Genomic DNA, 17,292 nt, shown 5'->3' on the forward strand with positions numbered 1-17,292 from the left:
CCATGGCTCACGGGCCCAGCCGCTCCGCGGCATGTGGGATCTTCCCGGACCGGGGCACGAACCCGCGTCCCCTGCATCGGCAGGCGGACTCTCAACCACTGCGCCACCAGGGAAGCCCTATTTGTAGACTTTTTGATGATGACAGTTCTGACCTGTGTGAGGTAGTATCTCATTGTAGTTTTGATTTGTGAATTAATAATTTGAGAATTATTATTTCTCTAATTATTAGGGATGTAGAGCATCTTTTCATGTGCCTACTGGCCATCTGAATGCCTTCTTTGGAGAAATGTCTATTAAGGTCTTCTTCCCATTTTTTGATTGGGTTGTTTGGTTTTTGTTGTTGTTGTGTTGTATGAGCTGTTTGTATAATTCTGGACTTCGTTGACAGAATTTCTTGTAGTGGACGAAAAGGTGAGTGATGAGACGAAGGCTTAGATTTGTAAACAGGAGGGAAAGGAGCTTTAATAATTTATCACAGAGTTTATATTTCCATGAAAATTATAGTTGTGAGGGTAGATATGCCACAGTGGACAGTGATCTTTGTGGAATATTATGGTTTACTTGTTTTGCATATTTTAGCTCCTATTACTGACATGAAAATTTAATAGTAATATGTTGGTATTACCATTAAAAGAAAATCTGGACCTGATCAGGCCAATTCATAAGGAAACAGTGAACCACTTTGTGTAAGACCTCAAAGGGAATATTCCAGCTGTTAAGAATGGGTGCCTCTCCAAAAAGTTAGCGTTTTGGTTTTTGCCAGCAAATATCTGGCTTAGGCATATCTGATAGACATGTAGACACACCTCTTAGAAAGTGAACACTCAGAATATCCTGTATATTACAAGAAAGATTGGTATCTAACCGAGGCTCTCTCCCACCACTAGAAGAAATCAGAAACAATCTCTATTGATTAGGGCTTGAACCATTCTAAAAACATGCCATTGGGCTTCCCTGGTGGCGCAGTGGTTGAGAGTCCGCCTGCCGATGCAGGGGACACGGGTTCGTGCCCCGGTCCGGGAAGATCCCACATGCCGCGGAGCGGCTGGGCCCGTGAGCCATGGCTGCTGAGCCTGCGCGTCCGGAGCCCGTGCTCCGCAACGGGAGAGGCCACAGCAGTGAGAGGCCCGCGTACCACAAAAAAACAAAAAACAAACAAACAAACAAAAACATGCCATCTTGCAGCATTGTATTAGGAGATGCTGGAGAGGAACTTGAACCATTTGCTAGTACCTGCTAGAGAACAGTACTCCCAGACCAGTCAGCAGAAGCATCTGGGCAGCACTTTTCTTGTAGGGACTTCTTTGTTCCAGTTTTATGGACTCACCAAGCAGCCTGTAGTACACTTGAGTTTGTTCTTCTCTATAAGCCTGGCTAAATAGTCAGACTCCCCCTGAGACTAAACTATGGACTTTGGTTCCCACAATTTAAAAAAACATGAACATGTATATTTATTTGGGTGGATTGAGGAGTCTCAACTCAGTGAAATATACACATGAAATAATCTCTCCCTGGTAACCACTCTTAACTGTGTTGAGTTGAATACTTTCTTTCCCACTGGTACTTAGCAACCGCAACAACACTCAGTCTTAGTCCATAAATTTTTTGTCACTTTGGGCCCTAAAAAGTATTATTTCAGTTACTAAGGATAGTCATGTCCATTTTTAAATTAAGACTTTATTTTCTAGAGCAGTTTAAAGTTCACAGCAAAACTGAGGGAAAGGCACAGAGATTTCCATATACACTCTGCCCATACACATGCATATCCTCCCCCGTTTTCAACATTTCCCACCAGAGGATACATTTGTTACAACTGATGAACCTACATTGACACATCATAATCACCCAAAGTCCATAGCTCACATTATGGTTCACTCTTGGTGTTATACATTCCATGGGTTTGGACGAATGTATAATGACATATATTCATCATTATGGTATCATACAGAGTATTTTCACTGTTCTGAAAATCCTCTGTGCTCTGCCTGTTCATCCCTGCCCCCCAACCCCTGCCAACTACTCATCTTTTTATTGTTTCCACAGTTTTGCCTTTTCAAAGATGTCATATAGTTGGAATCATACAGTATGTAGCCTTTTCAGATTGACCTCTTTCACTTAGTAACATGCATTTAAAGTTCCTCCATGTCTTTTCATGGCTTGATAACCCACTTCCTTTTGTGCTGAATAAAGACGTACCACAGTTTATTGATCCATTCACCTATTGAAGGACATCTGGTTGCTTCCAAGTTTTGACAATTATGAATAAAACTGCTATAAATATCCGTGTGCAGGGTTTTGTGTGCACATAAGCTTTCAGCTGATTTGGGTGAATACCAAAGAGTACGATAGCTAAATCAGATGTGATAAGAGCATGTTTAGTTTTGTAAGGAACTGCCAAACTGTCTTCCGAAGTGGCTGCACCATTTTGCATTCCCACCAGCAGTGAATGAGAGTTCCTGTTGCTCCACATACTCGTCAGCATTTGGGGTTGTCAGTGTTCGGGATTTTGGCCATTCATATCTGTGGGTAGTGGTGTCTCGTTGTTTTAATTTACACTTCCCTGGTAACATATGATGTGGAGGGTGTGGAGCATCTTTTCATATGCTTATTTGCCATCTCTATATCCTCTTTCGTGAGGTGTGTGTTAAGGTCTGTGGCCCACTTTTTTAAACAGGTTTTTTGTTTTCTTGTTCAGTTTTGAGAGTTCTTCATATAATTTGGATGACAGTCTTTTATTAGCTGTGTCTTTTGCAAATCTTTTCTCCCAGTCCGTGGCTTGTTTTCTCACTCTCTTGACATTGTCTTTCACGGTGCAGAAGATTTTTATTTTAATGAAAGTTCCGTTTATCAGTTATTTATTTCATGGATTGTGTGCCTTTGGTGTTGTATCTAAAAAAGTCATCGCCAAGCTTCCAGGTTGGTGAACACACAGAGATTCCAGGACAGTGGTACGCCTGGAGAGGGTATAGAAGCTCTTCACCACTTCCCACATAGCTTGCCCTACGCATCTTTTCCACCTGGCTGTTCCTGAGTTATGTCCTTGCATGATAAAGTGGTAACCTAGAGTCCCCAGGGCACGGTGGGAAGATATGAGCTCTCAGACCAGACAGTCTTGGGCTTCAGTCCTATCTCCCCTCTTCACAGCACTGAGGCTTTGGACGTTCGCTTACTCTAAGTCTCACTTTCCTACATTGTAGGCTCCTTGGATGATCTATCTGGTATATAGAAAATAATCAATAGATCAAACACTCTAGATTGACTGACCCAACCTCAAAAAAAAAAAAAAAAAAAAAGATCATTGCCATACCCAAGGTCATGTAGGTATTCTCCTATGTTATCTTCTAGGAGTTTTATAGCTTTGCATTTTATGTTTAAGCCTGTGATCCATTTTGAGTGAATTTTTGTGAAGAATATAATGTCTGTGTCTAGATTCATTTTTTTGCATGTGGACATCAGTTGTCCCAGCACCATTGTTGAAAAGACTGTCTTTGCTCCATTGTTTTTCTTTGCTCCTTTGTCAAAGATCAGTTGACTATATTTATGTGGGTGTATTTCTGGGCTCTCTGTTCTGTTCTGTTGATGTATTTGTCTCTTCTTCTGTCAATACTACGCTGTCTTGGTTACAGAAGCTTTATATTGATAGTAAGTCATAAAGTGGAGTAGCATCAGTTCTCCAGCTTTATTCTTCTCCTTCAAAATTGTGTTGGGGGGCTTCCCTGGTGGCGCAGTGGTTGAGAGCCCGCCTGCTGATGCAGGGGACACGGGTTCGTGCCCCGGTCTGGGAAGACCCCACGTGCTGCGGAGCGGCTGGGCACCCCCCCCCAAAAAAAATTGTGTTGGTTATTCTGGGTCTTCTGCCTCTCTATATAAACTTTAGAATAAGTTTGTTAATATCCACAAAATAACTTGCTAGATCCATTTTTTAAACTTCTAGCTTTTGGTGGAGTTGAATCTCTGAAGAGACTGAGGCTGGTGGTTCCAGCACTTGTGTTGTGCCTTCTATTCCCATCCCCTTTCTGCTCTTCCTTCTCTCTGCTGGTCTATGGAGGAAGGAGAAGAAAGCAAGACATTTCTTTCTTAGTTTCTCTGCTTTTGTTACACAATATATTTTTGCATATTGTCTACATTTTTATTAGTGTTATTAATGGAATACTACTCTATAGTTAATTTGTTAATCACAGTTAATTTGAATTTCCTGTTTGATAATTCCAAAATTTGTTATCATGTCTGAGTCTGGCTCTGATGCTTACTTTGTCTCTTCAGACTCTGTTTTCCTTGCCTTCTAGCATGCTTTGTGATTTTTTGGTTGAAAATCAGACATGATGTATTGGGTAATAGGAACTGAGATAAATAAGCTTTTAGTGTGAGGTTTTATGTTAATCTGGCTGGGAGTTGGGCTGTGTTTAATATTTGCTGTAGCTGTAGATTCCAGAGGTTTCAAATTCCTCTAATGTCCTTGTTTTTGTCTCTTCTGCTGTGTTTGGGCTTCCCTAAGAACTCCTCCTTTGATAGAGTCTAAATCTACAGCTCATTCAGCTGTAATCCACTATTTTTATATTGGCATTTGTGGGGGGCATAGGGGAGAAGGGAAGTGAATATACTCTTGTGATTAAACCTCAGTCATTTAGTGGGCCCGTGTCCCTGTCATGGGACTTTCACCACTGTTTCTTAGCTGCTTTTTCCTTCTTTAGGTGAGACAGGAAGGCTGGTGGAGACTAGAGTCAGAGAAATGCACTTCCCCAGGTGGGATAAGACTCTCGTAAAGTCTTTTCCCTGGAGAGTAGGCCTTTGCTACAGAGAATGCTCTGGGTCTATATCATAATGCTCATTCTTCCCCTCCCCCTGCCAGAGCCACAAGGAGATAATTTTTGGCTCTTCACCATGAGAATTTGGAGGAATTCCAAGGGGTAAAGCCCAAAAGTGTGGGTGCCCACCTAAGACTATCTCCCCCAGGAGTTTCTCACTCCCAGGTTACTGCACATTCAGCCTCCAGCAAATCATCAAAATGACCATTGTTGAGGCATATTAAAAATGTTAAGGGCGGGCTTCCCTGGTGGCGCAGTGGTTGAGAGTCCGCCTGCCAATGCAGGGGACATGGGTTCGAGCCCTGGTTTGGGAAGATCCCACATGCCGCGGAGTAACAAGGCCCGTGCGCCACAACTACTGAGCCTGCTGGTCTGGAGCCTGTGCTCCGCAACAAGAGAGGCCGCGACAGTGAGAGGCCCGTGCACCGCGATGAAGAGTGGCCCCCACTTGCTGCAACTAGAGAAAGCCCTCGCACAGAAACGAAGACCCAACACAGCCAAAAGTTAATTAATTAATTAATTAATTTTTAAAAAATGTTAAGAGTTTATTTGAGCAAAAGTTGATTCGAATCTGGCAGCACGAAACCGGAAGTGCTTAGGAGCACTCCACCAATGGGAGCTCAGGGAGGTAATTTTATAGAGAAAAAGTGAAGGCAAAATTAGGAAACTATTGATTGGCAGTAGCATAAAGCTTAGCTGGCTGTGATTGTTTGTCCTTGGGTTTCAATGTTAGAACCTTGAGGCAATTGCAGGCTTAGATTTTGGTTTGCTTACACAGACCACCAGGCATTAGAGCCACCTCAGTCTAACGGCCTCCTGGTTTAATTAATTAAACACCATTTAAGTGTTCCTACCCATTTGTGGCTTCCAGTCCAGGTAGGCAAATGTCAGCTGTGACTGGATTCCCCCATTTCACCAGATTTCAGGGTGGCAGTTTTCTTGACATACTCAGTTCTTTGATGAACCTGAGAGAAGTCATTATTTTCACTTTGTTCAGCTTTTTCTTGTAACAGCAGGAATGACCACTTTTACAGGTTGAAGCTGAAACTGGAAATCTACACGTCAACTTTAAACTAGGAAAAACTTTAAAAAGCCTATCGATGGAAGCTAAAGAGGTCTATAGATGAATTTTTCCATTAGTTAACAAATGGGAAAACTTACATAGTTATTTCAGAGTGGTGAAATCTGTATGAGTCTGATTTAGTTCTTACTTTTAATTTCATTTGGTCAACCAAAGAATGATGACACTGATGATAATTATTACAAGAATGAGACACATTTCTAAGACCTTAGTTGTATTATTCCAAAATGCCCAAACAAGGGAATGTAACTCCTAAAAGTGTATCATTTTCACTAAAAACATTAAATATTCTTCCCACTTCCTAAAGATTTTCTCACCTGAACTGAGAAAAGGGGAATTTGAAATCCAGAATATTGTTGCATTTATTCATTGATTCAGATTCTCACTAATTGTTTAATCCATGGAAGTTCTACTTTCTCCAAAAGATCAAGAGCTCATTTAGACCAGGTTCTTTATCAGAGTCTGTACTTTAGCCTAGCACATTGCTCTGCACATCATACACCTTCATTAAATTCTTGAATTGGATGTGGGCTTAGATGACGTTTTATTACGCTGGGTTGCCAGAGTTCTGCCATGAGCTTTGTGTCCCAATCTACCTTGTTATTCTTATCTCTTGGCTTAAAATGATGTGCCTTGCAAAAAGCTTCTATGAGCAAATACTTAAGTAAAAAGAATTACCCCCTTTCAAAAGGGCCTGAATATGGTTTTTCACGAGGCCTAACACAGAGCCTTATACCTCATAATGATCTACTGGGGAGTTATTGTGCATGTTGTAATAGAGACTAAACTCATATTTTTCATCACCTGATTAGTATTTCTGAATTGGGTCTGGTGCCAGAAGGAATATTTTCCCTTACTGTTGCTCCTTTTCAGCAGTAATATAAGCATAATAAAAAGCAGTAGAATGCATCCCCTCTTCAGAAGCAAACAAGAACCAATTATGTTCACTCCTGAGGGAAGTCTTCAGGGGAGAAAGCCAAGAAAAGCAGAGAAAGCTGAATACCTCTGCCTTTATCTGTCCTCTCTGCCTAGCTTTTTAGGATCACATTTTCACAGCCCAATTCGGATTCTTTCATACCCAGGTAGGGAGGAAGAATTTTTGTCCTTATCACGTGGTTGATGTGTTGAAAGATATGACATTTGATCAGAGAGGGGGTCTGTTTCTTCTAGGGCTCATCTGTGATATGCGTTTTCTGGCTATAGATCAAGACATAGGGCAGCCCTAGGAACCAAGCCCAGGAAGCATTAATGAAGGCCCACTCTACGCTACCCACTGTCCACCTTCCTTACCTGTAGCCCACCAGGAAGTGTGGCTGGGGAGATATGGAATGGGAGAGGCTGAGAGGGCTGGGGTTGAACATGGAGCAACCCTGTGCCCACTCTGTGGTCACAGCAGCCACCCTCTGTGGAGGGTCCTGGGCTGTTTGTCCTCTGAGCAGTATTTTGCCCTGCCTGTGCTCTGCTGTGCATCACAAGGAAGCCGACCTCCGCAGGGCCTTGGTTTTGCCTTTAGGGTTGGTTTTCTTGCTTTGATCCATCTTTTTTTTTTTTTGCCGTACGCGGGCCTCTCACTGTTGTGGCCTCTCCTGTTGCGGAGCACAGGCTCCGGACGCGCAGGCTCAGCGGCCATGGCTCACGGGCCCAGCCGCTCCGCGGCATGTGGGATCTTCCCGGACCGGGGCACGAACCCGCGTCTCCTGCATCGGCAGGCGGACTCTCAACCACTGCGCCACCAGGGAAGCCCGCTTTGATCTTCTCACCAATATCAGTCACCAAGCTCCTTCTTTCCCTCTTCTGTTTAATCATTTATAAAATGAAATTCTTTTCCTTTTTTCTCTGGTTTATGGTTGGAGAGGGATGGGATGCGGGAGGGTCTCCAGCTCCCCTCAGCGGTGGGAGGGTGGCAGCATCTCCAGCAGCGGCTGGACCTCTAGGACCAGGAGGCCCTCCGGGGTTCCAGCTCCCACCAGGACACCTGGCTCCGGCTCTGGCAACGCCTCCTCCTTCCTCTGTCCCCCCACCTGAGGGCTTCCTGCTTGGCTAGCATCCAGGTTACCTCCTCATCGCCTCTTTGGCTTCTCAGCTCTTGCACCACCTGTAAAGCTAGTTCCCAGCCTTAAATTCCCTCCATGGGAAATACTGAGTGCTCTCCATTTTCCCGCTCGGACTTCAACTGCTACCCACCTTTCTGGTATATTTGTCTCAGCCCTGCAAGGGCAGTCCCTCAATGCCAAATGTTTTATTGTCACAAAGTTGATTTTTAGAAAGTTAATTCAGACCAAGCATGATGCATGGTGCTAACGTGTCATCTCAGTAGGATGTTATGCACACTTATTGCTGGAAACGCATAAGATCGACTCTGGCACCTGGTAACTGAGAAGGGCTTAGATGCATTTTTCTCAATGAACTTTAATTAAATGGAATGTTAACTCTTCCACAGTGTGAGCCATGATATCTGTAGGAGAAAAGAGCAGGTGCGATGGGTCATTGTTCCTGCAGCGTAGACACTGGAATAAGGCCGACCTGGATTCACTTCCCAGCCCTTCAGTCATGAGCTGTGTGAGCTCAAGTCCCTATGTGTTGCTGGCCTTAGTTTTCTCAATAAAATATGAGAGTAATGATAAAATAACACATGTAAAAGGCCTGACACAGGAAGTCCTTGGTCTTGCTTTTAGGGCTGCTTTTCTTGTTTGGATTCTCACTAATCACCCCGGCCTGCTTCTTTCCCTCTCCTATTGAGGGAATGAAATTTATAAAATGAAATTCCTCTCCTCATTTCACTAAAGCTCAGCTAAAGTGAAATTCTCAAAAATAAAAACTTTACTTGAAAGCCAAGGGAAACCAAAAAAGGAAATAAATAAGCAGATACAAAAGCAATAAAGTCATACTCCCTATGGAAGGGGCCCCTGAACAGACATTGGCAGTGACTTTGTGTCCCAGGGACCCGGCCTACCTGTCACAGCCCTCTACCTCACAGCGCATGGCTGCTAGGCACCAACATAGCTCTTAGATCATAGAAGCTTGCCTAACTGAATACAGGATGGAGTCCCTTTCAAAGACAAGTTTTTATTCCCCTCCCCCCACCAAGTAAAACTTTCCCTGCTTTCACCCTGCATGTGTTCCTTGGAGGTTTTATTTAAATAAAGGGACTGTCCCTCTCTCAAAGCATCTATTCATTATGTTGCCTCCTAACCTAAAATCTCTGAGCCAGGGAAGGTTCTGAGAATGCCGCCTTTCAACAGATTAAACAGCCTCTTGGTCCTGGGATTATCTCGCTAAAAGGCAACCTGTGTACGTTTTGCTCCTTTAGAAGTTGCAAATCAAAGGAACTGGTTGAAGTCTGATGCTTCCCCTGCTTTGGTAATAGTTTCTTTTCAGGGTTCCAAGGAAGCAAAAAGGGAACTGTCCAACCAAATTGACTACCTAGGGACCACTTGTTAGCATTTTGCTTAAATATAGTCATTTTTGTAGAAACAAAAAGATGCAATCTTCAAATAATGTTTCATTGAGCTTACCAAAGAATAAACATTCATCAATAATCCTCAAGCACGGGCATCTTCTTGACCTCTGGCTCAGCCTGCCTCTCAAAGACTACTGCAAAGGAAAATAGATTTTTTTTTTTTTTCCATAGGAAAGAAAAGGTTACCGCAGAAGCTTATCCTACATTCATCTACTCTAGACCCACATATACCTATGCTTCCTTCTTCTAAGACAGGAAGAAGAAATGGGTTTCTGCTGTTATTTTCAAGAATAACCAGAGGCTTCTACAATTTGGTTACATAACCAGCCACAGTCCTAGACATATAAACCAACCTGTGTAATGTAAAGAGATAACGTGTATGAGTACTGGGAACTCACAACCTGGAAATAATCAACTGTTTTGACTGCACACATTTCCAGCGCCCCGGTGCATGCTGGCCTCCCCCCTTTTGAACATGAGTCCAGGTGATTTGGCATCACGGAATTCTCTGTCTTTTTTGAGGAGGTGGTAGAGGGAGTCTGTGAGCTCACGGCCCCTTTCCAATGAAAGGTCTGCCATAAGAGAGCGTGGGCTACTTCAGGACAAAGTCGGTCTCTGTTTAAAGCTGTTATTGAATTTGACCAGATTGACATTCCTTGGTCTATGCTAGTTGTAAACAGAATGCTGCTAAAATATTATAATATTGCTTGACATTTGTGCGCTAGTGATTTTGAGAGGAAGGAAAGGTTTAGATGCCAGCAAGGTGATGAAAATGTTTAAGTTCAGTGCGATTTCATTCTAAATTAATCTGTGTCTCATCTATGCTGTTCTTAAAACTTAGGATTCCTTTCCCTTTTTTCCTTAATTCTATTATAATATTAGAAGCAGCAACCCATCTGAAATGTATTGTTAATAAAAAGGAAGGCATATGTTTATACATGTATATTCATATTTAGGTACCTAAAGTATTTAAAATTAGTATTGACTTCTTATTTTCCCTATTGATTATATATTAGGACAAAGGAAAAACCTCCCAATTTATTTTCAATGCAATGGCTTCTATTTGCAAAAAGTATGGGTTTTTAGTATAAAGTATAATAATCTCTGTGTTAGTTTTCTGTGACTGCTGTAACCAATTGTGTAAGCCACAAGCTTAAAGAAACACAAATGAATAACCTTACAGAGCTGTAGTTTAGAAGTCTGAAGTTGGTCTCGCTGGGCTATAATCAAGGTATCAGCAGGCCCATTCCTTCTGAAGGCTCCAGGGGGAAATCATGTATTGTTCTGCCTTTTCCATCTTCCAGAGGCTGCCCTCATTCCTTGGCTCTTGGCTTCCTCCACCATCAAAGCCAGCCCAATTGGGCCGCGTCATACTCCCACTGTTAGCTCTCTGGTTCTAACTCTTCTGCCTCCTCCTTCCATCTTTTAAGGACCCTACAATTACAATTACATTGGAGCCACCTAGAAACATCAGAATAATCTGCTTATTTTGATCCTTAACTTAATCACATCTGCAGAGTCCCTTTTGCCATGTAATCTAACATATTCATAGGTTCTGGGGATAAGGACATGGACATCTTTGGGGGCCGTTATTCTGCCCACTGCAATCTCATAGGTAAATCTACTACTACTTACCTTCTGGAAGTGGCATAAACAGCGTTGTGTTCATGGATCTATCACCACCTTTGACAGAATGTATCTTTGCCATTACCAGATATTTCAGAAATATAGAGTGAAGGGGTTTCAGTAGGACTAGGGGACTCAGCAGTGTAGCTGGGTAGCAAGTCATTTCCCTGGGATTCCAATTCAGCACCTTCATCTGAAGAATGTGGATAGTGCTAGGGGCTTTAGCTAGATCCTAGAGCTGTTCTGATAGTCGCAGAATCCTGAAAACTTTGTACACCACTTTGCAGATGAAAGAGATGGTACACTAGCTGCCCCAGTGCATTCGAGGAACTTGAGTATGTAAAACCACAAAGAAGCATCATTTAAAAATTAAAGCTTTCTAACAATACAAATTGCAGGAAAAGAATCTTAACTACATGCGAGAGGATGAAGTCACTCATTTCCATTCTAAATCAGTCCTTTATCCCTATCCCCTGAGATAGGTCCTTTTAATCTCTATTCATGTTTATCTTCTTTTGTTTTTTCCTCTGCCCTGATGTTTGTTATGCTGTGGGTAGATATTGATTCCCTTCTCATTAAGCTTGCAAACATCTAATCATTCCTATCTGTTTGGTTTTTTTCATTTTTAATAATTTATGTTTAAATTATGGCAAATCGAATGGTCTTAATTTTGCCCTTTGAATGCCTGTGCATTCAAGTTCTTTAGGCAGATTTTCTCTCTTGTTTTTTTAATTCTATTTTGAGTTTTATAAAAATGGATGTTTCTTGTTATTCCCCAACCCATAATTTTCTTTAGTGAACTTTTTGTTTAATTTTCTTTTGCTTTAACATTTTATTTTTCAGACACCTCTCATTGAACCTCACGTTCCTCTTCGTCCTGCTAACACCATTACCAAGGTAATGGGATGTAGGTGGGTTGATGAGCCAGCAGAGCTAGCTTCTTAAGTAACTACTGGAAGTGGTCCGTATGTCAGAGCATCACATCAGGAAACTGTGGATACAGTTTCTAGAAACAATACATATCGTTGTGTCTCAGTTCTCAGTATAAAACAGTGACATGTCACACAAGTGAACAATGCAAATGTACGAGTGAATTGTATTTTTCAAGTGCAGAGTCAGATTGGAAAGTGATTTAGTGATGCATCTGGTTTGTCTTCCATCTATAAACTCTCCTTTCTCTTCCCCTCCTCCCATCGGATTAAAATTCAGGTTCCTTCAGAGAAGATCCTCAGGGCTGGAAAAATATTACGAAATGCCATTCTCTCTCGAGCACCTCACATGATAAGAGATAGAAAATACCACCTAAAGACATACAGGTATGTGCAATAATTCTAAAGGCTATGGCCCCCTCAGATTAGTGATTAGTGAAGTTAGAACAAACTTGTGTTTCCCTGTTTTCCATCCATGGGCAGCATGTTTTATAATCCTCCAGGTTCTGGAAGTTAAGCTTGTCTTGGATCCCCACTTAACTCTAAGTAGCCTTCATATTCCCAGGAGTTACTCCTAAACTAATTTGCTTAGACATTGGTTTAACTGTGATGAACATAGAAAACGTTTGTAATTCTGTTTGCTAAAGTGTATTTTAGGAAAACTACTAGATTTAGATGAGATTCAACTAACATTTACTAAGTGTTCATTTGTACTTGAAGCCCTGTACCAGGCCACTTTATATATATTATCTCATTTCATCCTCATCACAACCTGCGAGATAGGTGTGTGGCCATTTTTCAGATGATAAAACTGAGGCTCAGAAGAGACTAAATAGTTTTCCTTGACCAAGTCACAAATCTAGTGAATGGCAGTGCCAGGGTTTAAACTAAGGTTGGTTGATTTACAAGTTTCATTCATTCATTCTGTCATTCATTCATTCCACACATTTATTAAGCACCTACTGGGCACCAGGCATTATGTGTTCCAAACCCTAAGGATACAGGAGTGAAAAAAATATAAAATGCCCTTTACATAATTTACTTTCTAATGTAGGATTTCATTCTAGTATGCATATAGTAAGATATGCAACTGTTTCACATCTATAATCATATAGAATAAAGACTCATTATAGCTGCCACTGGAGTTAAGAAATGATAAAGACAGGGGCTGTATGATTTATTTGACCTGGAATGACTGAACCGCGGTGGGTAAATGAAGGATTCATGTCTAATCTTTAACTTTTGATTTAATCAACTCAGCAGCGGTTTAGGAACTGGAATGTCCTGCCTATGGCACAAAAGCCTTCACTCCCTCTCCCTGCACCCATGGTTCAGACTCACAGCCCTCTTTCAGCAATCAGTCGGACTCTCTCATTTAGCCTTGTTTAGATATGACCTCAGAACCCATCAGACTTAGCATGAGTCAAAACCCATTTGATTCACATGAACCAAATTCATAAGACACAGTGAAAAGCTAGAATACAAATTATAAAGTTAACACAAAGGATATATATATATATATCTATATATATCTATATATATATATATATATCTTTCTAGTGACTGTCAACCATGATAGTACCTGTAAAATTATACCTGGTTTACCCTAGAGCAAACCTTCCAGTATATTTACCTCAAATCCAGTCTCTTTCCCAAGGACAGAGATGGAAACACATTGCAAATTTTTTGTCTTTGGATCACTCTTTCGGCACTCCCTGCAAACTAACACTCTTCTGCTTGCATTTGTCATGAATATGTTTATAAGACCAAAACTGGCAGTTTGTTACATTGAGATTGGCCTCTTCTTGATAGAATTCTGGAAATGAGACGGGATTTGAGAAACACTTTAATCAGTAGCATGCTCCTCTTAGGGCATGTTCCCTCTCTTAAGACAGATTGCTCCTCTTGCCCTTTTAATGTGGATATTTACCAGCTGCCATTTTGGTTGATTACATTTGGAAGCCTTTTCCTTCAACTCTGGAAGTTCATTCTTTTTTTGGCGTCTGTAGTTCCTACACACTGTTACAATTTTGAGGGAAGTAAAGATTAAACTCATGTATCCACGTCCTCAGAGAGAGAGTTCAAACTCTTTAACTCATTAAGTGGATCTCAAAAATCTCATACAGCTAAAGGACCTTTTTCTTTTTAAATTTATATTCCCTTAATTTAAGATGTGATTATGCTTTCCCAAGTGTTGACTTGCATTAGGGAAATTCCATTAAAGATGTCATCTTTGGTGACAAATAATGGAAACCAGAAGTCAGAAACCATAATCTCTTTCTTGCTCCATAGTCCTAAGATTTTAACCCCCCGAAATATAGGTGTTATGTCTATTCCACACCCTATGACACAAATTAATGATCTGTTGATAGTGACCCGTGGACGCAACCGGAAGCCAGAGGCATGATTTCTTTTTCCTGCAGAACATTTTGAGTGCCTGGTCCCGGATCTTGTTTCCAGTTCCATCCTCTCCCTCCCTCCTGTTTTCACCTGCCGCCACTTCTATCATTACTGCAGTGCAAAGGGATTGAAGTCTCCCCAGATGCAGCATCACCCCCAGTGATCACCACACTAGAGATCAGCTGTCGATTTTAAAATAGCTAAAGATCATTAATAGAGAGGAAACCCGGCGATTCCACCAGCCACAAGTGGCACAGCTGTGTGTCTTTGTTCTGTGTTCTGACTGCAAGACTCTTACACCCTGTCCCAGGGCCGAGAGACTCTGGGATCATCTCAACACCATATGCTCTTTTTAGTAAAAGTAATCATTGAATTAAAAGCCACATGAAATTGATTTTTTTATACTTTTACATGACTTTTCCCGTTAATAAATTCTCAAATTAGATGAGGAACACGACAGATCATACGTTTGGTTCACAATGAATAGTAACTAGGTGCCTCTTGGCCCATTGAAGCTCTGAAGTGTGGGTATGGACTGTAATCACAGCAGTCCTAGAAATCTAACAGCCTTCTCAGGACATCCTCCTTGTGGTGTATTCTTGGGTCAGACCCGAATCAGGACATCCCAGGAGTTCTGATAGATTTCAGAGTTCCTGAAGTCTTAGAACTGGACATGGCCTTTGAAGCCATCTTTTCCTCCTCTTTTCTTTTACAGATGAAAAAACTGAGAACCAGAGATTTGAAACGATATGGCCAGAGTCACACAGCTAATAAGTAGTAGACCTGGTGCTGGATCTCATGACTTCTCCCAGGCTAAGCTCTTCCTAAAGTGGACCAGCACCGGGAATCTCCTCCAGTTCAAACTAGAGAGGAGCTCCCTGGGCTGGAACCAGTCTTAGTGCCCCAGAGATGGTGGCATCCTCAGCACAGGAGGGGAGGTCACCAGTGACTCAGACCCAGCTGCAGTCAGCCAGCTGCTCTGAAACTCCCTGCTTATTCCTGTCCCTTGGGATTCCTCCCTCGGACTTCAAGATCCCATTTCCTCCGTTGAACAGTCATGCCACGAACACCTCTCTCCCCACTGAAGGTTTCCTAGTATGTGTGTGTAGTTATGTGTGTCCTGACTAAGGCATGTAGTTTGCCCATCCCGACCAGCTTACCACAGAGGGGCATCATAGGGATGAACATGTGCCCGTACAGAAAGCATTTGGAGCTCTTCAGGTGACAGGCTCTGTCGAAGTGCTGGTGCTCATTGCATCAAACTTATCTCAGAGATTTGCGTCGCTGATTGCTTGTTTCTCCCAGCACGCCTCTGAGGAAGCTCAGTAGTATTACTTGAAAATAGAAAGTGCTATATAATTTTGCATTTACACATAGCCCTTCACGGAGCACCTCCTAAGGCCTCACAGACCTTAACTCATTCCTCAAAAGGCTCCGGTGAAGGAAGTCAGAATTACGCTTTGCCTTCATTTTACACTGAGATTTTTCTGGGACCGGCTCAAGAGTTTCTGGCCCTGGGATTCGCTTGCCAGATCGTGCTCCCCGTCTAGCTGCCCTTTAGTCTCCCCTGGGGCTTCCGCCTGTAATGCTCTTTCGTTTGGCCAGCCTTGCCTAGAAGGCTGTCTCGTGAGTTGAGTGGTTTTATTGGTTTGTACAAAAGTTTGAGAACCTGAGGCCACGTCATGCAGTGCTTTGTTTGCCATGAGACCTCTTAGGGTGGAAGAGCGTGGAGCCCTGTGGGAGGGTCTCCTCTCAGAAGCCATCTCCCGTCCTTCATCTGCAAGGGGGTGACTTCCCCTCCTTTGTGTCCTCCCGCTCCTTAGACAATGCTGCGTGGGGACCGAGCTGGTGGACTGGATGCTGCAGCAGACTCCATGCGTTCACTCCCGAATTCAAGCCGTGGGCATGTGGCAAGTCCTGGTAGAAGACAGTGTTCTCAACCACGGTAAGATGAGCCACGGTCCCTGGAAAACCCTCAAGAAATGCTAGGAAGTGCACTTCCCTAGGTAGGTTGTGGCTGAACTCCCACATGGGCCAGAAAGAATTATGATCCCTTTAGGGACCCACAGAGCTAGCATCTTCATTCAGCAATACAAATGCAGCAAGCGGATGCCGTTGATTGCAGTGTTCCACCATTGTACCTTCCTAACCTGGGAGAGCAGATGAAGGGAAAATGAAATTGAAACCCGAGTGCATCAGTTCCAATTATGTTTATTAGTTTGCATTCACGGTTCATCGATAGCACGATTATACTCTGAGCCTTGCATAGCAGTCCTGATGCAGGGGCCGACGGAAGAGCAACACAGTGTGTGGCCGGGCTGATAACATGAAAGAGAGTACTGAATTCAGAAGCTGAGTTTTCTGGGAGAGCCAATTTTTTGTACCCACACGTAATATCGGGAGTGTGCTCTGTGGCGTGGCCCCTGATATCCACAGGGGCTATAACTGAGCAGAGTAGCTATTCAGGACTGGAGTGGAACTGTGATTGAACTCCTCAAGCCATTTGTTTAAAGATCACTTTTCCAAACTGACAAACTATTAAAATCATTCCTTTAATTTTTAAGTACCTGGGAATCGAATGATGCTCTTGCCAGTGTTTCACAGACTTTCCTGTGTATACAAATCACCTGGAACTCTTGTTAAAATGCGGATTCTGATTCAGCAGGGCTGGGATGGGTCCAGAGAGTCTGCATTTCCAAAAGCTCCCAGACGATGCTGATGCTGCAGTTCCAGGGATCATATTTTGAGCAGCAAGGATTCTACCACTGCCCCTCATCTTTGGATAGTGTTGATGCTCCCTCCTGAAAAGGGGCTTAAGAGCTTTAAGACACATAGATGAGGGATTCTGAGCCAAGTTTATGACTTTGTCCTACTGAGATCTAAATCTTCTTGTTTAAACGCAATAAGAAAAAAAACAAAAAACTCTTTAAAACTTGAACTGGGGGCTTCCCTGGTGGCGCAGCGGTTGAGAGTCTGCCTGCCGATGCAGGG

The 17,292-nt window shown here is 42.6% G+C and overlaps 1 protein-coding gene across 6 annotated transcripts in view; it reads left to right on the plus strand.

The window, feature by feature from the left end:
* RAPGEF4 (Rap guanine nucleotide exchange factor 4) overlaps positions 1–17,292 on the plus strand; it is a 318,711-nt gene that overhangs the window by 216,205 nt on the left and 85,214 nt on the right. For all 6 annotated transcript variants that reach the window (XR_008618698.1, XM_028479132.2, XM_028479142.2 and 3 more), the window contains 3 exons: positions 11,816–11,869; positions 12,182–12,288; positions 16,125–16,246. Coding sequence is in view for 5 of the 6 variants with exons in the window: in XM_028479132.2 (XP_028334933.1) it covers positions 11,816–11,869; positions 12,182–12,288; positions 16,125–16,246 (283 nt within the window). In the remaining variant the exon portion in view is untranslated. The remainder of the gene's footprint in view (positions 1–11,815; positions 11,870–12,181; positions 12,289–16,124; positions 16,247–17,292) is intronic.

This window comes from Physeter macrocephalus, chromosome 2 (assembly GCF_002837175.3).
Source record: "Physeter macrocephalus isolate SW-GA chromosome 2, ASM283717v5, whole genome shotgun sequence".
NCBI classification, from domain to species: Eukaryota; Metazoa; Chordata; class Mammalia; order Artiodactyla; family Physeteridae; genus Physeter; species Physeter macrocephalus.